The sequence below is a fragment of the Homalodisca vitripennis genome, chromosome 8 (assembly GCF_021130785.1).
Source record: "Homalodisca vitripennis isolate AUS2020 chromosome 8, UT_GWSS_2.1, whole genome shotgun sequence".
In the NCBI taxonomy this organism is placed as follows: Eukaryota; Metazoa; Arthropoda; class Insecta; order Hemiptera; family Cicadellidae; genus Homalodisca; species Homalodisca vitripennis.
Window position 1 is genome coordinate 126,036,685 of NC_060214.1, and position 19,566 is coordinate 126,056,250.

At 33.3% G+C, this 19,566-nt stretch overlaps 1 protein-coding gene across 2 annotated transcripts in view; it reads left to right on the forward strand.

The window, feature by feature from the left end:
- LOC124368177 (MLX-interacting protein) overlaps nt 1-19,566 on the forward strand; it is a 134,988-nt gene that overhangs the window by 37,418 nt on the left and 78,004 nt on the right. For both annotated transcript variants that reach the window (XM_046825452.1, XM_046825454.1), the window contains exons 2-3: nt 8,001-8,107; nt 17,109-17,182. In XM_046825452.1, coding sequence (XP_046681408.1) covers nt 8,001-8,107; nt 17,109-17,182 — 181 coding nt within the window. The remainder of the gene's footprint in view (nt 1-8,000; nt 8,108-17,108; nt 17,183-19,566) is intronic.

Consider the following 19,566-nt stretch of genomic DNA (forward strand, 5'->3'; position numbering starts at 1 on the left):
AATTTATTAGGTAAATTTGATTCACTATAAAATTTCTCTCTTGTTAAAGCCAGAATTTGTACAGCCTCAATTAATAGACTATAGATGCTTTTTGTGTTGGCTTATTGTATCATAATTGTAAAGAAACATTCATGGTTTAGACAATGAAAATTCTTTCAGCCTCTTCAACAATGAGCTGTCTGTAATTTTGTTTGAGTACCTCATGTGTAAAAATAGTTATGCGGTAGCAGGCAACAAGTATTCAATTAAAACCGTAATGAACTATTGACAGCCTCCATTAGTCCACAAATGGAGGGCACAGTTAGTTGTTTTGATCAAGTAATTTGCAATCGAGCAACTATAATAAAGTGTTATCTCTGTATGAACTGGCTCGGGTCATCGTTGATAAGACATGACGGCTCGGCTCACTAACCTTCGTACTCATAAGCAATAGATTTTCAAGTAATTTTCATCAAATGTTATTCTAAACAGTTTCTATTATTGTGGTCATTTTTATTGATGTGTCCTCTCTCTCTTTCTCTTGTTATCTTTGTTTGCGGAGGTTTTTACCAATTCATGTAACATCGCTTTGAAAATGATTTGTCACTATACATAAATTCTAAACTTTGTGTTGACTGTTACTTTTCAACTGAAGTCATATTACCCTAATTGTTATGCAGATAAATAGAAAGAAAAAATAATAAAATTACTATTGTGTTTAGTTTATAAATACATTTTTCAGAGATACATTCGTTATTCATACACTATCACAATCCCTGTGAAAATACATGAAACAAACAATTTTTAAATAGTATTTCCTTATAACAATAAGTGAATTGATTTGTACATTAACTTTGGAATTGAAGGAACATGGATGATGTTTTATTGTCGATTTCAATATGCAAGCAAGACCTTCAAAACCTTTTAAAGGAACATCTCTTTAATCTGAAAATGTATGTGTTTGGTAGTGAGAAAATGATTGAAGTCTGAAAGAATGTTATATATATTTTGTTTTAACTTTTGTACCTAATATTTTGGTTAGTAATTTATCGTTAATTAGTATTAAATATTCTTAAATAATCTCAACAAGTTGTTTAACATTGTAATGTTCAGTTAGGTTAATAAACTATTTTGCTCAGATTTTATCATCAGTAACTGTTTCTTATTGAAAACGTCAACACAGTGTAGCTTGTATAGAAATGAAACTTAATGCAAAATTTCATCTATCGGTCAGTTTGTTTTGTAGATGTTATAGACAGATAGACAGAAATGAAATTTTTCCAGCCCCTCGATTGACAGGCTTGCAATAAGGGCTGTCCAGTGAGTACCAACCTTTTGGACAAAATTGTTTGGCAATAGTAAAATATTTTAAATTTTGGATGTTAAACGGAGTTAGGTATTCCTCGTTATCCATATTTGTGATTTTGTGAACAATTAGAGGATTCAGTCTTGTGCACTGTTTATCTTTTACTCTGTTTAAGAAAATAATATGTGTATTAATTGTGATGTCTGTTAGCTAGTTATTGCCCAAAAATTCATTTACGTAACTTTTCTTGCATTGCAGCACATTATTGGATTTGATAACAGATAAAATATAACCCTGAGAATAAGTGGTGGTCTTTAATAAGGCTGTATTAATAAAATAATAGGAATAATAATAATAATTAACAACCAACCAACTTAATTTAATAGATTAGTAATGAAAATTAAAGTATAAATTTCAAGTCAATAAATAGAGCAGGCTTGAAATAGTTGTCAAAATACAGTTGTTTGTAAACAAACAGACATTTACTTAGAAGTTGTCTGTCAGAAGCAGAAAGCATTAGATAACAGCAGATAATAATTTAACACAATTAACTCATGAACAGAATCTATTTCTTCTTTCCATCCTGATAATTCTATTCAGATCCAGGTAAATAGTATCTTTATATCCAGTTATTTAGGTCTAGTCTTTATTCCCTAGTTGGATGTACTGTTCCTTATCGTTTATCTTTATACCTTTCCCTATCCTTATTATAAAGGTACCACTTTTATTCTTTAAAAGTGGCACCTTTATCTATTTAATAATGGAAACAAAAAGGTGATTATTAGAAAAAGCTTATAATTTATCACTGTATTTTTAGCTTTATAACACTGGTTAAAAACACAAGTGTTCCCTTCTGATGTATGAGATGACAGGAAAGTTCAGCCATTTGTATTTTGTTGACTATTCTTGTTAATGCAAACTCTATAGACTTTGCTTCATCTGAGAGCAATGGCTTCACTTTTAGAATGAAAGAAAACTTCATGAAGATTACCCTTGTAAAGGCTGCATGTTAATAGGAAATATATGCTGTACATGTTGAGGTCTAATTAATAGTATATAGAAATGATGAATTATCTTTTGATATAAATGACACTTTATGTTCAAAACCATTGTACAACAACACAACCTAATGATTTCAAATTCAAAATGTATTTATTCATGTTTTGTACAGTTACATTACATCAAATCATCTTCTGTGAATACTGTTGGCAATTCTCACAAAGTGGAAACTTATAAAACACATACTAAGCATGATATTATTACCCAGCAGAGGTCACTTCTGGCTGGTTTATATTTTCCAGGTGAACCCACACTGGGCACAGAGAAACCGATGTGGTCACTTAAATCTGGCCAACCTTATTTCACTAACTGCAAATGTTGAGATTCTGGGGTGCAAGGGTGATTCAATATGTCTAGTCTAGTGCGGGATATGTGTTAGAGTTGGTGAGGTTTGTTCCCTAAGTATCAAAGGTTCTTGCTAGCCTAGACATAAAAGAGTGGGCCACCCCCTGCCTACTTTGACTGGAGAGGTTAGTTCGGAGCTGGCTTTCCCTTCTTCCGAGGAGACATGACTTGAGATTAGTGCCCTAAATTCTTCCTCGTGGATCTTGACAGGAGGCGGCCCCTCCCCCTAACCTCCTTACCCATCCTGTCACTCTGGAAGCAGCGCAAAGGTCCTTATAGGACTAGGTGCAATGTCTAAACTTCTTGTCCTTAGAGAGCAACAAAAAAGCATGATATTAATTAAAAACAGAACTCATTATGTGACTTTGTGTTTTCACACATTGGCGGTAAGTCTTCAAAAGAGAATAGGGGATGATCCAGAAGAAATTTCTTTAGTTGTTATGTAAATTTTGGAAAACATTGAATTGATTTTAGTTCATCTGGAACACGCTTTAAAAATTCTATTTCTCTATAGTGGTCGGTTTTGTCTATTTTAAAGTTCAAGTCCGTAACACTCAACAGTAAAATCGTTTTTAATACCAAGAGACCTGTTTCTTGCCCCCGTTAAAAGTATGTCGAGTTCTTTTACACATTTTACATTGGTATATGTTGAACATAAATAGTTAAAATTTATAAATCTTTAAATTTATTTTTGACAGAATAAATTAATGAAATACAGTATATATGAGAATTTTCCTTAAGAAGTGAATGAATTATCAGCTGTACTATGGCGATGATAACCGCAGCGTTTTTCGCCCCTTATAAAAAAAAATCAGCTGTACTAGTGTTAGTGAGAGTGAAAATGGAGGGTTTTAAACAGGATCAATTAAAAATACCAATTATTAACATTTTTCATAGATTTTTAGTAATATATATTTCAAACCAACTATCAGACATGCACAGAATAGTGTCAGCAAACAAGACAAAGAAACTGCAAATCATTACTTTTGGTCTCCTTATCTAGTTAGTGATGCTGCATCTAATAATTTACATTTCTCAATTGCTTTTAAGTGATAAGATTAAAAATTGTTTTTTTTTTTGGCATTTTTGACACTTTTTAAAATTCTTTTTAGACCTCTGTCAAAACTAACGTGACTGGAGATAAATTCCTTTCTATATTTAACAGAAAATAATGTGTGTTTTGATACATTACAGAACGGAACTTGCTTTTTCCACTATTTACTAATAATTTAGATCTGATACAAAGAATTTCTTACATAAAGCTTTCTTTCCGAAGAAGAGTTTTCGCTCATAGGCAAGTAGCATACTGTTTGTTATTGAAGCATTGTTAATCTGTATTTGCTTAACGGAACTGTCAGTTACCATTAAATAAATATTATCTCCAATAAACTTAGTAAATGAAGTATTTTTGAAACATTTGAATGTTCTAACAACACAGAACTGAAGTAGTACGTGGGTTGTATTGAGTGGTATGTGTCGTTAGTTCAGCAGCTCATAAAGAGATGTTCTAACAGTGTGTAGCGCTTTGTGTTGATACAGCTGGTAACAATATTCCAATATTTCTTTTCAATATAAGGCCACACAATGCAATTGTAATATACTATGTAGATGGCTTAGCATCAGTGAAATTGTGTTCTCTTGACAATATCAAATTTTAGTTTTACAATGATACATATATAGCAATGCCACCAACTTAAATGGAAATGGAAGTGATTAAGAACATAAATCGGGAAGTAATGTACCAATACAATAGAACATCAAAGAACCTGACAGAACTTAAAGACATTGCAGGTTAATTTAAAATGTTCCATCTCCATATAATTCTAACCAATCAAAAAAAATTTCATCACATTTATTAGTAACATGCTGAAAAGTATCATGATCAACTTTACAGTATACTTTGTTTGTTTCTCTATTTTGTTTATTTCGCGGTTATTTTGTTACATTCATGGTTACACATAAGATCAATATACAAATTTTAGAATTTGACTATTTGTTACTTTGCTGATCTTTGAGCTTTCCGTCCCAAATTAATAATGTCCTTCTTTTGAAAAAAAGAGGAAACTATGTACCAATTTTCAAGTCTCTATCAAGAGTTACTGCACAGACAGACAGTGACACAATTATAAGAAGGACCTGTTAGGTCCTTAAATAAATAATACAAGGGCTATCCAGAGAGTAGATTACCTTTTGCTCTGTAACCACTAGGGGCGGGACTATCGTGGCCATTTTGATGTCAGAGTGTTTCTTTGATCAGTGGCTTGCATACCTAGTCCAGTGCTCTTCTTGCTAATTTTGGAAGAAGGTTTGGAATGACTTTTTTGGAGTAGACTTTAAGCAATTTATTGCATTTAGTATGATGTCAACTTTTGCACCTGAATCAAGACTCTATTAGTCATCTTCAAGTAAATGTAGAACCAGAAGTCCCTCAATACTGTATACTCAAATAACATTGGATTGTTTTTTCTGCCCGAGAAGATTTGAGTAAGGTGTAAAGAATGCACAGAAATACGTCATTCTGTTGGAGTTGCCAGATTTTTTTTCTATAAATCAGAAACATTAGACCACGCACCATAATTTAATTTAGGCTATGGAGAACACCTAAATAGTTGTTGATTCTCTAATCTTATTAAATTTAGTCATCATGAGAGTTTGACTCTACGTTGAACTTACCACACTTTTCTGCTGTAGCATGAATACATTCTTACACTGAAAAACCTGTAGAGCTGTCTGAATGGTTTCAGTGTCAATCATCAATGGTTTTGGCAAACTTTGACACTGTGTCACTGCTCAACAATACCAGTACACCAGTAACTTTCTGGGTTTATTATTAAGTGGTGGGCATATATGAGTTAAAGCAACAGAATACTACTTACTACATACTTATCATTCGGGTTTCTTTAAACTGACTGACCAAGTCTTGGTGATCTACCCATCCCCGTGTGCTAGAGTTGATTGAATCCGTATACTCACACGCCTAACGTACCTTTAATAATTGTTCTACTTACATTTTACGATTTATATTTCTTAGAATGTATTTTGTACGGAAAGAAACAGCATTTCTCTGAAAAGTTGCTTGACTAACAATATTAGTAGTATATGAGAAACAAAATTTATACTATATAAAAGAAGTGTTTATTCCAGAAATTATTTTTTTAGATAAATTCCTGATATTAAAGGCAATACATTTAACACAGATGTTAAAGGATTACATAATTTGTGAAGCTCTGGACTCTTTGGATGAACTGTATTGTTAGACATAGGGCTATCATTATAGTTGTGTTTGTTACTAGTTTACTATTCTGATACTATTCAATGTGTGGACTGGTGAGGAAGAATGAAGATTACTTGTCTATTGTCTTCACAGAAGATCTCACGTTGATATGCAGTATAGGTTGATATATCATGTCAGCCAACATTGTTAATTAATAGTCTCATTGTTAGCCCTGACTTGCAGCTGACAACCAGAACCGGCTTGTCTACTTTAAGTGTAAAAATTGTGTTTGTTGATCTTTCCTTACACTGATTATCATTGTTAACTCTGAATACCATGTACGTAATTCTTTGTTAACTAATAATAGTTTCAGAATTGTAACTGTGATGAGAAACTTCTATCTATTCTTTTTATTATAATTGGAACATCCCTTACAAGGTAGAAGTCTTTAACAACCGCTAACATTTGGACCATAAAATTCATATTTTATATCTCAAACTAAAATTCTGGATTAAACTTCCAAATTGCAAAAAAATAATATTATCTCAGTCTGTTAAAATAAGATAAAAATCAGTTGTTGAAAACAAAATGTATTGAGATATGTGCAATAATAAAATAAAAATGTATAGTATTTTAAATTAAAATGTAATTATTCTTTATTAATATCTTTAAACTTCTTAAATTTTACTATATTAATTCCAAAGAAGGGAGTTAAAAATAAAGAAAACAAGTCTGAGGAAATTGTTTAGAGATAAACACTTTCTTCGGTGACAGATTTTCTCTGGGCAAACATCATCAGAGACATTAATATCTAGGTCATGAACTGGTTGATGAAGCTACAAGGTTACTTTATTAGCAAAACTTTATATAATTTTGATGAGTTTGAAGCATAGCTTTGCGTTGTTTATGAGATTTTAAGTATTGTAAAGTAGGGTACTATTGAATTTGTTTTTGCTGCATTGTATGGCGTAAGAACATATTAGTCAATACACAATAATAGTATAATCCTTAGTCAAAATATAAAATTGTTATTTGATTGTAAATGCTTGACACCATTCATATACTGTTTGTGTACTAACATAAATAAAGATATAAAAAAAAACATGGGTCATTTGCTACATTGTCACAGGTTCTTTATCATATTACTGGACATGTTCAATCCTGGAAACACTTGTATACCTAGAACTCACTACTGAAGACCCTAGGAGTAAACTGTGTGACCAGTTGGAGGAGACAGCTAAACAAATTGTTTTGTATTGTGAGAGGCTTGAAGTTAGGAGAAGAAATCTATTTTGAACCTCACAGCCAGGTGATGAATTTGATATCAGTATTGGGCAGAAGCTCTTGGGTCTCGTTTTAAGGTACAGGGTTAGACAGGCCTGGTTGTGTGCTAGGTTGACACGTTAGGAACTAGACTTTGTTACTTTCTTGTAATGTAATCTAATCTACTAGTGTTTGAAATTGTAAAACAGTGAGTGATGAATTGAAATTTTTTTAAAGACACTGGAATGATTTGCAAGCACAAGAGTGAAGTATGATAGATATGAAACAAGAGCAAGAGCTTGAGAGTACTTTCGAGCCTGACAGCAGCATTTGAACGCCTCCCTTCTCAAGCTGGGATCAAACTCATTAACACTCCCTGAAAGACTAAATTTAGAAACCAATCAAAAAAATTTTAAACCCGATTAAAACACTACTTGGCGTTTTGTTCTTTTTACTCAGTTGGCGAGTTCATGAAGCACACTCAGGACCGATATTCGTGGCAGTGTTGCAGTCCTGCGGGTTGATCCCACAAATTTTTTTTTTGTATGTGTGCCGGCATACAACTGTATGGAAAGATTAGACAATAGATTTAGTTTTTAATATAAATATAGTAAAAAAATTGGTATTATTATTGGCTGTTGCAATACAATGTAATATATATTGTCAAGGCAATAAATATATTCTATTTTACCAAATTAGAACACATTCATATGGCAGATATTCACAACGCTTTTGTAAGTGATATCTGCTGAAACAAAATTTAAATGGAAAGACCTATTACTGTATTGTTATAGGTTATAGAGTTACATTCACACGTTGTTGTGATTGTTACAGACAAAAGTTGACGTCGCCTAAATGGAACCGCTTCAAGGGCATCCGACTAAGATGGAAGGACAAGATAAGACTGAACAACGTGATCTGGAGGTGTTGGCACATGCAGTGTGAGTTTCTGACCTTTCTATCAGTGAGAAATAATAACAGTGTTTTGCATTGTATTCTTGATGGAAGTAGTATAAGATTTAACATCCGTATTTTCTTTTTAATTCATTTAATAATCTGTAAGTTTCTTAACTTAATTAAAACCTGTAAAAAACCAACAACAAACCGATCATGTGGTCTATAAAAGTGACTGAGGATGCATGAATCTTGTATTGGACAAATTTCAAGACTTTTTCCAACGAGAATAAAAGAACATGTTTATAACTATACAAAAGAAAATACTGAAAGAGGAATGTATTTGAAAAGAAAATCATTACATCAATTTTGATTCATCAGTTGTAGTTATGCACCATAAGAAACCAAATTGAAAATACATTACGTGGCGTTTTAAAAGATAAATGTTTATAAGACTATCTATAATTTTCAGTGATATTTTTCTACATTTTGGTAAAAGAAGAAATTAAGTAAAAAATTATAAATTTAATCCTAAACCATTTTTATATTTTACTACATAATACTTTAATAATTTATTAGTTTTTTATCTTTACAATTACGATAATTAGTTTTATTTTATTTATGCTGCGTTATAATGTTTTTTTTTTTTTTTTACTTTTTCTGTTTATATTTCGTAACCGATGATGTCCTAACCAGTAAAATCACTGTTGTATTACAATTTGATGGAAGTATAAAGCACGTCTTGACTTCAAGAGCTTAATACAATGCAATACAATAGAATTTAAATTCAGGTTTTTGAACATTTTTAAAGGAAATATGTTCAGTCCTATTTGTAAGTTTGTATTGACCTCATCTGATATTAAAGCGGTAACCTCTCGGATATAGGGCCATAGCATTACACCTAGACTACGTTGAAGGTCTATAGAAGTAGCAATAGCTTACGCACTCGGGAATGGTAATCCACTGCAGTTGTCAGGATGTAAACCCCAGAAACTGGCAGAAGCCCAATGCTGGGGGTTTTAGCTGAAGTACAGCTCGGGCAGCATCTAATAGTGGGTTTTTTAACTTAGCTTTCATTTGTTTCGTACAGTGTTTTTTAAATATCATCAAACGATTTAAAAAATATGATCATATAAAAGTACTTCAATTGCAAAGTTTGGACCACTGTCTGTATTAGTAAGCTGTCTATCATCAGAGTGTGATTCTACTATTTTAGGGCTTGTTGTTTTATAGTGATCTAAAGGAGCATACTGATGTTGCTTAGTGTCCATGACAAAGGTGACAAGGATGAACAAATTTTGATCTTCAGCCTTGGGGCTTTAAGACAATTAATTAATTAATATTTTAGTTTTTGTATTATTGTACACTACTAGTTAAAAACTGTGTACGTTATACATACACTTTGAAATCAATGGTTTTTGTTGACAATTATTAAATGTCTCCAGCATTAAAGAAATCTGTATTGAGCCTTGCAAGGCTTTTCATGAATTTAACACTTGCTTGTGAAAGCAGGCGTTTATAAACTACTAACCTGGGTAGTCCAGTCCGGAAGTTATCACTGCCACTGGTTCTGCGATATCAATGTCATGACCTCTAATGAGGTCACATTTAGACGTAAAGAAGATTACTATGTGTAGGATACAGCTTTAATTTATAGACTATTTGTTAATTTATTAAACCTTTGAATGATCTAGTTCTAACAGGAGGAAGTTTAATACCGAAGTTTATTACAAAAATAAATTTTTTTTCATTTGTAATTTACTATTCAATTTAAAATAAGGCTTTGTATATAATATTTAATGGTCAGATATATTTAACAAGTCATTGTTATAGATGATCACCTTGATAGTTATCAGTTTCTTAGATAACAGCTGAGTTTTGCGTTACCATGTTTCAAATTGTAGTATATTGAAGCAAATTTGTACCATCCTAGGACAAAGAAAGAAAAAAATATTTTTATTTGTAAGACATGAATGTGTTTACTCTCTGTGTTTACCAAATTACACTGTCATTATTGTATAAAAACTAAAGCTTAAAGTTTTAAATTTTGTTTAAACTATTACATTTGTATCCTTTTATTTCAAGTAAAGTTCGATTTGTTTAGTATTCTTTATCCTCTTAATTAGTTTTAGAATTAACATATATCAAACATGTTTTCGTGAGTTTAAAAATCACAATTTCTATTGGCAATTTAGAAAGTTTAATATCATAAAATGCAAAACATGTTACAAAATAAAAATGATGTTTTTTAAAATATTTTGTATGACCTATTTGATTTACATGTTTTTTATCTGTTTTATACTTTAATAGTCAAACAGACATCATAAAAAGAGATGGAATAACTTTAGTTTTAAATCTATTGAAATTAAATATTTTGCTGTGCATAAAATCTTTTTTATGTAACTAAAGTTACTCATAATTGAAAATAGATTTGGAACTTTTTAAGATTTGTTGTAAATTTAGAATGATTTTGAGAGATAGTAATGATTTAACACAATTGTTTTTTGGTTACATTTTGATATAGCACAGTTAATTTACTAAAGAACAAAAAAAAACTTCTAAATTTATCTCGTCAAATGAATTTATGAATGCTAAAACATGTAAAACAAACATTTTCTTATAGTGCTTCTTGTTAGACTGTGGCACAAAGCAGCTCGGGTCACTATCAAAGGTTAAATAAGGTTATTTTTAAATTGTTGGTCCCGACAATTTTCATTAACTTCTTGTTATAGTCTCTTGTATAATCTTGTTATAATCTCTTTGCCTTGACTCCTAATATATTTAGAGAGTAGAAAGATTGGAAAATAATTTCATGTGGTATCAACCATTATTATCACCACACTGAAACATATACATTACCAAGTAATGTTTGTAAATTATAAATGTAAATGAAGGATAAACATATTTTGTTATTAAGGTGTAGCCTCTTCTAGCCAAGTCCTATGATTGACTGTATCTTAGCAACTGTCAATAATTAATAGATCAATGGGAAAGGCTGTCATACAGTTTTATGTGGATTTTGAACCACGGGATTCCGATTTTTCAATATCCACCAGATTACAGGACAATACCACCAGTCCTAATTTTGATGAAGTTTTAGAGGTATATTACGGAAACATACTTAAACACATTTTTAAAGATTCACGATACACAAACATATCACTCACTTAGATATATAAAAAGTAAGTGAAGGAAACAGGATTTTTCCGGACATTTGCCATCAGTATATATATATATATCGTATAGGGGACAAAGGCAGCTATCCATAAATAAATAAATTAAAAATTACAAATATTAAAAAGTACGTAAGAACAATCGTTCAGTGAAACATGAAATCAGTAACACTACGTTTTGAGATCTGCAATCTGATCTCTTCTTCAGGTAAAGAACTAACCTAATACATAATTACAAACTAGGTTAAAATAAACAAATCTTACCAAAGCGTTGTGGCACGCCTAGGTCAGAAATCACAACCACCATGTTGTTTGTCAACTTCACTAACTCTATACTTTAATCTTACGTTATACAATCAATCCAGTTGACAGATTGTCTGTGATAGATTGGCTAATGCAACAAAATATATTGTTGATAGAGTGAGCAAGCAATTTCTCTCACAATCAGATAAATGAGTGGTGCTAGATACAATCAATTAGTAGAGTTATTACACATTTTTGGACACTAGTGGTATTGCAAAGGAAAATTGTCCATGTTTACTGTTTTATCATTTATAATTTTGTTATTAGCGGTAAAACTCTCCAAAAAAACTAATTCTCTTCATTCTCTTTTCTTTGTATTTTTGCATGGAGTTATATCATTAATATCCTATGTAAAACTCTGTCTATTAGAAATTCCTTAAAAGTGTTGTACAATGAGATATAAAATTTACACCATAAAAGAAATTGTGTGATGTTTCTTATTGTGAGGCAACTTTATAGTATCTGACTAAGTCTATAAATAACAGCTTGTAGCCAAGTGAAATAAAATATTAAATTAAAAATGTGTAGGAAATGTGCTGCTTGTGTTTAAAACATTTTTAAAAGATTGTTTATAAATAGAGAAATATATGTACGAGGGGGTACCCAAAAGTAACCGGAATTGTATTGCTGGCAGCCGGCAACGTGTAGTACACATTCCTGCCGCTAGGCGTGTGTCGCGCAATCCATTGCGAGCTCAGTGACCCCAGTTCCGTTGTCCTAGTGCATTCTGTTCGTTTGTAGTGACTGTTTTCGCTAACCCTGTTTTGTTCTTGTTTCGTTTTTTGTCATGGCAAGTTTAAGTGAACAACGTGCATCTGTGAAATTTTGTTTTTTACTTGGTAAAAATGCTGCAGAAACTATTTTAATGTTGAATACAGCTTACAATGATGATGCTATGGGGAAAACTCAGGTCTACGAGTGGTTCGCTTGATTTAAAAATGGCGACATGCCGATTGAAGACAAACCTCGTTCTGGACGTCCATCAACCTCTCGAACGGACAAAAATGTTGAGAAAATTCGTGAACTTGTGCTCACCGACCGTCGACAGACAATTGAGGAACTATCAGAGAGTAGTGGGTTAACTTGGAGCTCGGTTCAGCGAATTTTAACAGGAGATTTAGGACTGAAAAGGGTTGCTGCCAAATTTGTTCCTCGACTTCTGACTGACCATCAAAAGGCACATCGAGTTGAAACTTGCCGCCTTCTGAAAGAACATCTCGAAAATGATCCCGATTTTCTGGAAAAGGTAATTACTGGTGATGAGTCATGGTGCTATGGTTATGACCCAGAAACGAAGCAACAGTCAAGCCAATGGAAGTCGCCATCTTCACCTCGTCCAAAAAAAATGTCGGCAAGTCAAATCAAACATCAAAACCATGTTGATTTGCTTTTTTGATGCTAAAGGCATTGTTCATTCTGAGTTTGTTCCCCCAGGTCAGACTGTCAACCAAACATTTTATTTGGAGATTTTCAGAAGATTGCGCAACAGTGTTCGCCAGAAAAGACCCGATTTGTGGCAGACAGGAGACTGGTTCTTCCACCACGACAACGCAACGGCACACACAGCCATCTCAGTTAGGCAGTTTTTAGCCAAAAACGGTATGGTTCCACTGCCCCACGCACCTTACTTGCCTGACCTCGCTCCATGCGACTTTTTTTTAATTTCCACACATGAAAAGAGGCTTGAAAGGTCAACGATTTGACAGCGTTGAAGAGGTTAAGAAAAAAACGAAGCTCGAGCTTGCAGCCATTTCTAAAGATGACTACAAAAAATGTTTTGATCAATGGAAATACCGTTGGGACAAGTGTATTAGTTGTAATGGAGATTATTTTGAAGGAGATAAGGTCTTATTGTAAAAAATTTGATAATATATAATTTTTATAAAATAATTCCGGTTTTTTTTGGGTACCCCCTCGTATAGTAGAGAATAGAATGCAAAATAAGATCTGTAAAATATTATGAATTAATGATTTTATTTATGCTACTATAGTTTGCATGAAAGGAACCGTTACGAAGTTAGTGTTGGGTAAGAGAAAAATATAACCATTGGCGACACGAAAATGATGATGTCTAAAATTATGAGTACGGACGAGGCAATCTCTCAAGCTGCTACTATTGTGAAAAAAGTTTTAAAGAATTTTCAATATGTACAATAAAATACAAGAAATGGGACATTTTTACGTTAAACCGGATATCATTCTGTATACTGATATTCCTTTGAAACTTATGCTGAGGCACTAAAAAGCCACATAGTGAACACTGACATTCCTGAACAAAAAAACTGTATGTTCATAAAAAATGTAAAAACAAGGTAGAAGCAGAACTAAAGTGTCAAAATCAAAACAAAAACCAAATTCCAAATTCAACCCAAAATTTATCGGTGGTACACCAAAATGCACAGTGTGCCACCAATAAAGCTGACGAGTTGTCACTTTATGGCAGGCGAGTTGAGTCCTGATGTCTTTGTAATTACAGAGCACAGTTTCAGATCTGAAACAGTCGGAAATTTCAGGATTGACAACTATGAATTGGCAACATCTTTTTAATCGAGAACTTTTTAAAGGGGGAGGTGTGGCAATTTTCGTAAAACTTGGTATGGAATTCCTTCCCTTCAGGATCGATCATAGTTGTGATTTAGATTTTGAAGTGGTTGGAGTAAAAATCAACCTAAATCCCGAAAACAAAATTATCATAATTGGTTTTATATCGCTCCCCAATGGATGCAGCAACACCTTTTTTTGAAAAATTTGAAATTCTTCTAAATTCTCTCAGTTTAAAGTCGTCCAAGTTTATTATAACTGGCGATTTCAATATCGACGTTTTGGGACCACACTAACCCCTTAACCCAGCGGCTACGTGATATTCTTAATTCTTTTGCTATAATCTGGTCAGTAAACACGCCAACACGAGTGACCACCACATCGAGCACAGCCATCGACAACGTCATCACAAACATTCGAAACGCCACAATCTCTGTACTGGATGTAGCCATATCTGACCACTATGCTCAGGAGACCATATTAATAATTTCAGGCCCAAAATTATAACTCATTCAGCCAAAAATGAAAAGGGACTTGAGTTCGGAAAACATCGCCCTTATGAATTCATTTTTAAAAAATGAGTCATGGACGTTTTTAGATCAAATTGAAAATGTCGATAAAGCTTTTTCCGCGTTCCACGAACGTTTTGTTTTTCTTTTGAACATAGCTTGCACGTTTAAATACTTTAGAGAGCGAAAAAAGACAAAATCTAATTCGTGGATGACTCAAGATATTTTGAAATTACGTGAACGTTTGAAATTTTACAATTCCATCTACGTGCAAACAAAAAAAACGAACAATTCAAAGCTTTTTATAGAAATTTCAAGACCAATTATCGAAAAGCAATAAAATACTGCAAAAGTACTTGAAATCGAAAAGAAGCTATCAAATTCTGAAAATTTTTCCAAAACTGCTTGGAGCATCATAAAAAATTTAACGACACAGCCCAATGAATCAAAACAATATAAAATTCCAAAACTCTTAATACAGAATGAATTAATTACAGATCCATTAAAAAGTAGCAGGTGAATTCAACGCTTTTTTTTCGTCGGTTTGCGTTATCCGATCCATCTTTCAAATGCTCCAACCAAGTGTCATTGGTGGGGGACCGGTCTCTTCCATGGCACTGTCTCCAGTGAGTGAGGAGGAGGTGTCTCGTCTGATACAAGAGATGCAAACCAAAAACATTCATGTGACATTAACGGCATGTCTATGTGGGCTGCTCAAACGCTGCTTTAAGCACATTTTGACTCCACTGAAAAATTTGATCAACATGTCTTTCGCTCAAGGCATTTTTCCTTCCACCCTGAAAACAGCGAAAGTCACGCCAATTTTCAAAAAAAGACGATCCTTGCCTTGCAAGCAAACTATCGTCCTATTTCAATCCTTCCAGTCATAAGCAAAATTTTTGAAAAGCTTTTTCTGTCGAGATTAGAGGGGTTCTTTGAGCGTTTTGATGTTCTTTGTTCTCATCAATTCGGCTTCAGAAAAAATAAATCCACTATCGATGCCGTCACAAATTTAATTGAAACCGTTGTCGATGGACTGGAGAGACGGGAACATGTGCTAAGGCATATTCCTTGATCTTTCCAAAGCATTCGACTGTGTACATCATGAGACATTGTTGTGCCAGTTGAAGACATGTGGTGTTCGAGGTTCTGCCGCACGAATGGCTTTCGTCTTATCTCAGAGATAGGAGCCAGTGTGTGCAGATTGCGAATTCCCTGTCAAAAGAGGTAAAAATGGCCTATGGTGTCCCGCAAGGATCTGTCCTTGGACCAGTACTATTTCTTTGTGTACGTCAACGGGTTGAATTTCGTCGCTCCTAACAGGTAAAATGGTTCAATACGCTGACGATACAACGCTCTGTTTCAAAGCTAAAACAAAGAACCCAATTAGAAATCAATACTTTTTTAGAACTGAATTCATGTATTCAGTATTTCTCAACATTGAATCTGAGAGCGAAACAGTTCCAAATCAAATGTGTTAAATTTTTGCCTTCGACAATATGAGCCCGAGGATTGCGTTGCTGTGATGGTGGATGATGTCCCTCCTAGAGGAAAATGATTCTACCCAAGTTCCTAGGGATGTGCCTTGATCGAGGCCTGACATGGGACGATCACATAGAAAGCATCTGTTCAAAGGTTTCTTCGGGCATTTATGCTTTACGAAATCTCTCCAAGTTTTGCTCTTGGACTTACTAAGAACGGCCTATTTTGGCCTTGTATATCCTCATATAACATACGGGCTGAGACTGTGGGGCAGCTGTTCTAAATACAAATTTGAAAGAGTATTTACAATTCAAAAGAAAGCGGTCCGACTAATTTCAAAATATGAAATTCAGAGATTCATGTAAAAAATTCCTTTAGGGAGCTTGAATTACTGACTTTGCCTGTCTCTATATCCTTGAGGTTGCTCTGTACTGCCGATTCAAGTGTGAGTTGGTCCAAGGGCAGGGACGTTCACCAATACGGGACTAGAGGCCGGGGACAATTTCGTATTCAACAGCACAGCACAGAACTGCCATGTTCGAAACGTCTACCATCCGAGGGTTGGCGTAAGGTTCATAAATAAGCTCCCTGATGAGATAAAAAATTTAAATGATCCTAAAAAATTCAAAGCTCGATTGAGAAACCTATTGGTGTCGAGGGTGTTCTACTCTGTTGAAGAGTTTATGATGAGCCGCTGGGATTAAATTTGAAGTTAATTGAAAATAAATTGGGCTAGTCCTTTAGTTCTGTTCTAAATTGTAATCAGCATACCTGAAAACTTTTTAATGATGAATTGACTTGCATTTAAATTGATTTATTTTATTAGTTTAATTCATTTTTAATACATGTATATTGACGATTGTATACAATTTGCTTAAATTTGTGAACAACAATAAAGATTTATTATTATTATTATAATTGGTCTTTAGCTTTATTATGTGTTGTACTATCTGTGATTTAAAATTATTGTATTAATACTTGTATTCTGCATAAGCACACAATCCCAATGTGTCGTGACGTTACATGTCGTGATGTTACAGTCATCACCAAGAAGAACTCGCTGGTGTGCCAGTTCGCGTCACCTCTGGACACGGACACCCACAACAAACCAGAGGTACTGAAATTTCTTTGTTCTGATGTTTCAATTAGTGACTATAAATGTATATTACATAGCCAAGGATGGTTTTGCCATCTTTCTCACTGTGGATAAGGATGGTAAGTTTCTTAACTCCTTCACTGGTCTTGACGTAACATTATTTTCGTGACGATTGCGTTAAAGTATGCTACTCATGTAATATAACTAATCGTTATATCGTTCCTGTTTTGTTCTGTAATATTGTGCAAGAAGCATTTCTATAACAACCGTGTGTCGCGCAAGTAGTTCTGGTGTTTTCAACTAGATGTCAGCACTTTCTTGGTCCTCTGTCATGAGTGTTTGCACCTTGGTGAGTTCGCTGTAGTCGCACAGTGCAGGCAGCTATTGTGTGTTCAAAATGAAATGTTTCACGTCGTATATCAGTATTAAGATTATTGAAATCTCTGAGATGTGGTGGTATTAACTCAATTATTAGTCTTGTGAGGTTAAAGTACATGAAATAATAATTTCATTTTCATATGAAAATAAAATCTTGAATGTGAAAATTCACTTCTTTTTCCTGTTGGTACTTCCATAAAACAGTTTTGTTTGAAGAAAGAAATGTCTTGAAGACATGTAGACTTAGGCAAGGTCAATGATATTGTAATGTACCTTTTAATAAAGAACTGAAATTAGTGTCTGAATTCTCTTTCATATAACTTTGGACTGATTTAGATAAGCCTGAAGTTCCTTGGGGAAGGTTATTTTGCCTCAACTGCTGTTTGAATTTAGGGAAGGTGTATCAATTAGTTGATCCAATCAGAATGAATCTTGAAGGAAACCTCCGCTGCACACCTTCAGTCACTAAATCTGGACATCTTTGTCCTTATTCAATTTAGTGATGATATACTTAAAATCAACTATGAATCGTACAAAAAATTATGTTCTTATAAAGTCTGGCGATCTAAATTACAAGATCTAAGTTCCACCTAGCTTTTAAAAGAACATATTTGAAAATGAACTTGGAATGTATAACATCAACACGTGTACGATCTGCTTCCCTAAATCCTACTGCCTGTAATCTCATAGTGAAAGGAACAAAGCATTTGTTTTAGGAGTAAATGTACTTGTTTTGTTGAGATTCAGGGATATGTGACTGATTTCAGCCTATCCCACAGCAGAAGCATAGGCTGATTGCAGAACTAAATGATTAGTCATCACCACAATCGTTATAGAAATTTGAATATCATCAGCATAAAGTTTGAGGTTAATGTTCATGTTACTTACTTTATCATTGACATAACAAGAAATAAGAGGACCCAAATTGAAGCCTTGAAGCACTTCTGAACTGGCAATGAAACCCTCAAAATGTACTGCACTAAAATGTATTTAAATGTATTCAATACTGGAGGTTTACTCAAAATGAGGTCACGTGAGAACTTAAAAAAACACTTTAGTAGTTAAGGTAAATAGTATTGCTCTAAACTTGTTGCTCAACTTGTTGTTCCAACTTTGGATTGGAACTTAAGTAAAAAGTTTACAATTGTCGTGGCAGTTATGTTGTATTCTTAGTATTGTTGTTTAGGCTGGCAAAAGAGAAATGATCGATACTGGAGAAAACTTTGTTTGGTTGTACACAGATAAAAACCCCAGGAAAAATTAAAATTTATTTCATAAGAAAGGGAAGAACAGTTACATGGTGTGATATATTTAATGCCATAATCTGTTGAATTTCAATAATGACCTCTGATTGTATTAGTGTTTTGGCATCAGTGGCCAAAATAATCATGTCTGTCGGTGCACTGCAATATCTTGACCGACAGTAATAGATTCTGATTCTATTAATAGTTTTTATGACATTGGTGTGTAGATAGACACATAATAATGATGTGTTCACTCTGAGGAGTGAAGTCCAGTCGAGAAAGAGTGGGCGGACGTAAACAATGGTGAGGGGCTTCCTACTACTTTTAGATACTAATTAAAACTTTTATGGATTGACACATCATGAAGATATTACTTAGATCTATTTCCTGTTGAGATTCACTTTGTCTATTCTTTTTATGCTGCAACCAAAATAAATCAATAAGGAAAATAATATTTGCTATCTCAAAAAGTTTTTAATTTTTGAACATTACTAAATTGAAGTATATGCAAATCTCTAGAAGTATTCCAGTTAACTTTTGATTTCTTTGAGGTTTATAAACCACCATCACTGTTGTGGTTTATTTAGAGTAATTTTAAAAAGAGTAAAATCTTGATCATTTTACTTAAGAATTATTTTGCAAACTGGCACTTCATACTCTTAGCTTTGTTTGCACAAAAGTCTCTTGTAGTCGAAAATTCATAGCCCACAATTACTGTAATTACCAGCCTATTAAGATTTAAGAGTTTCTCCTCTTGCTTAAAGGCTGTTCAAACTAAAT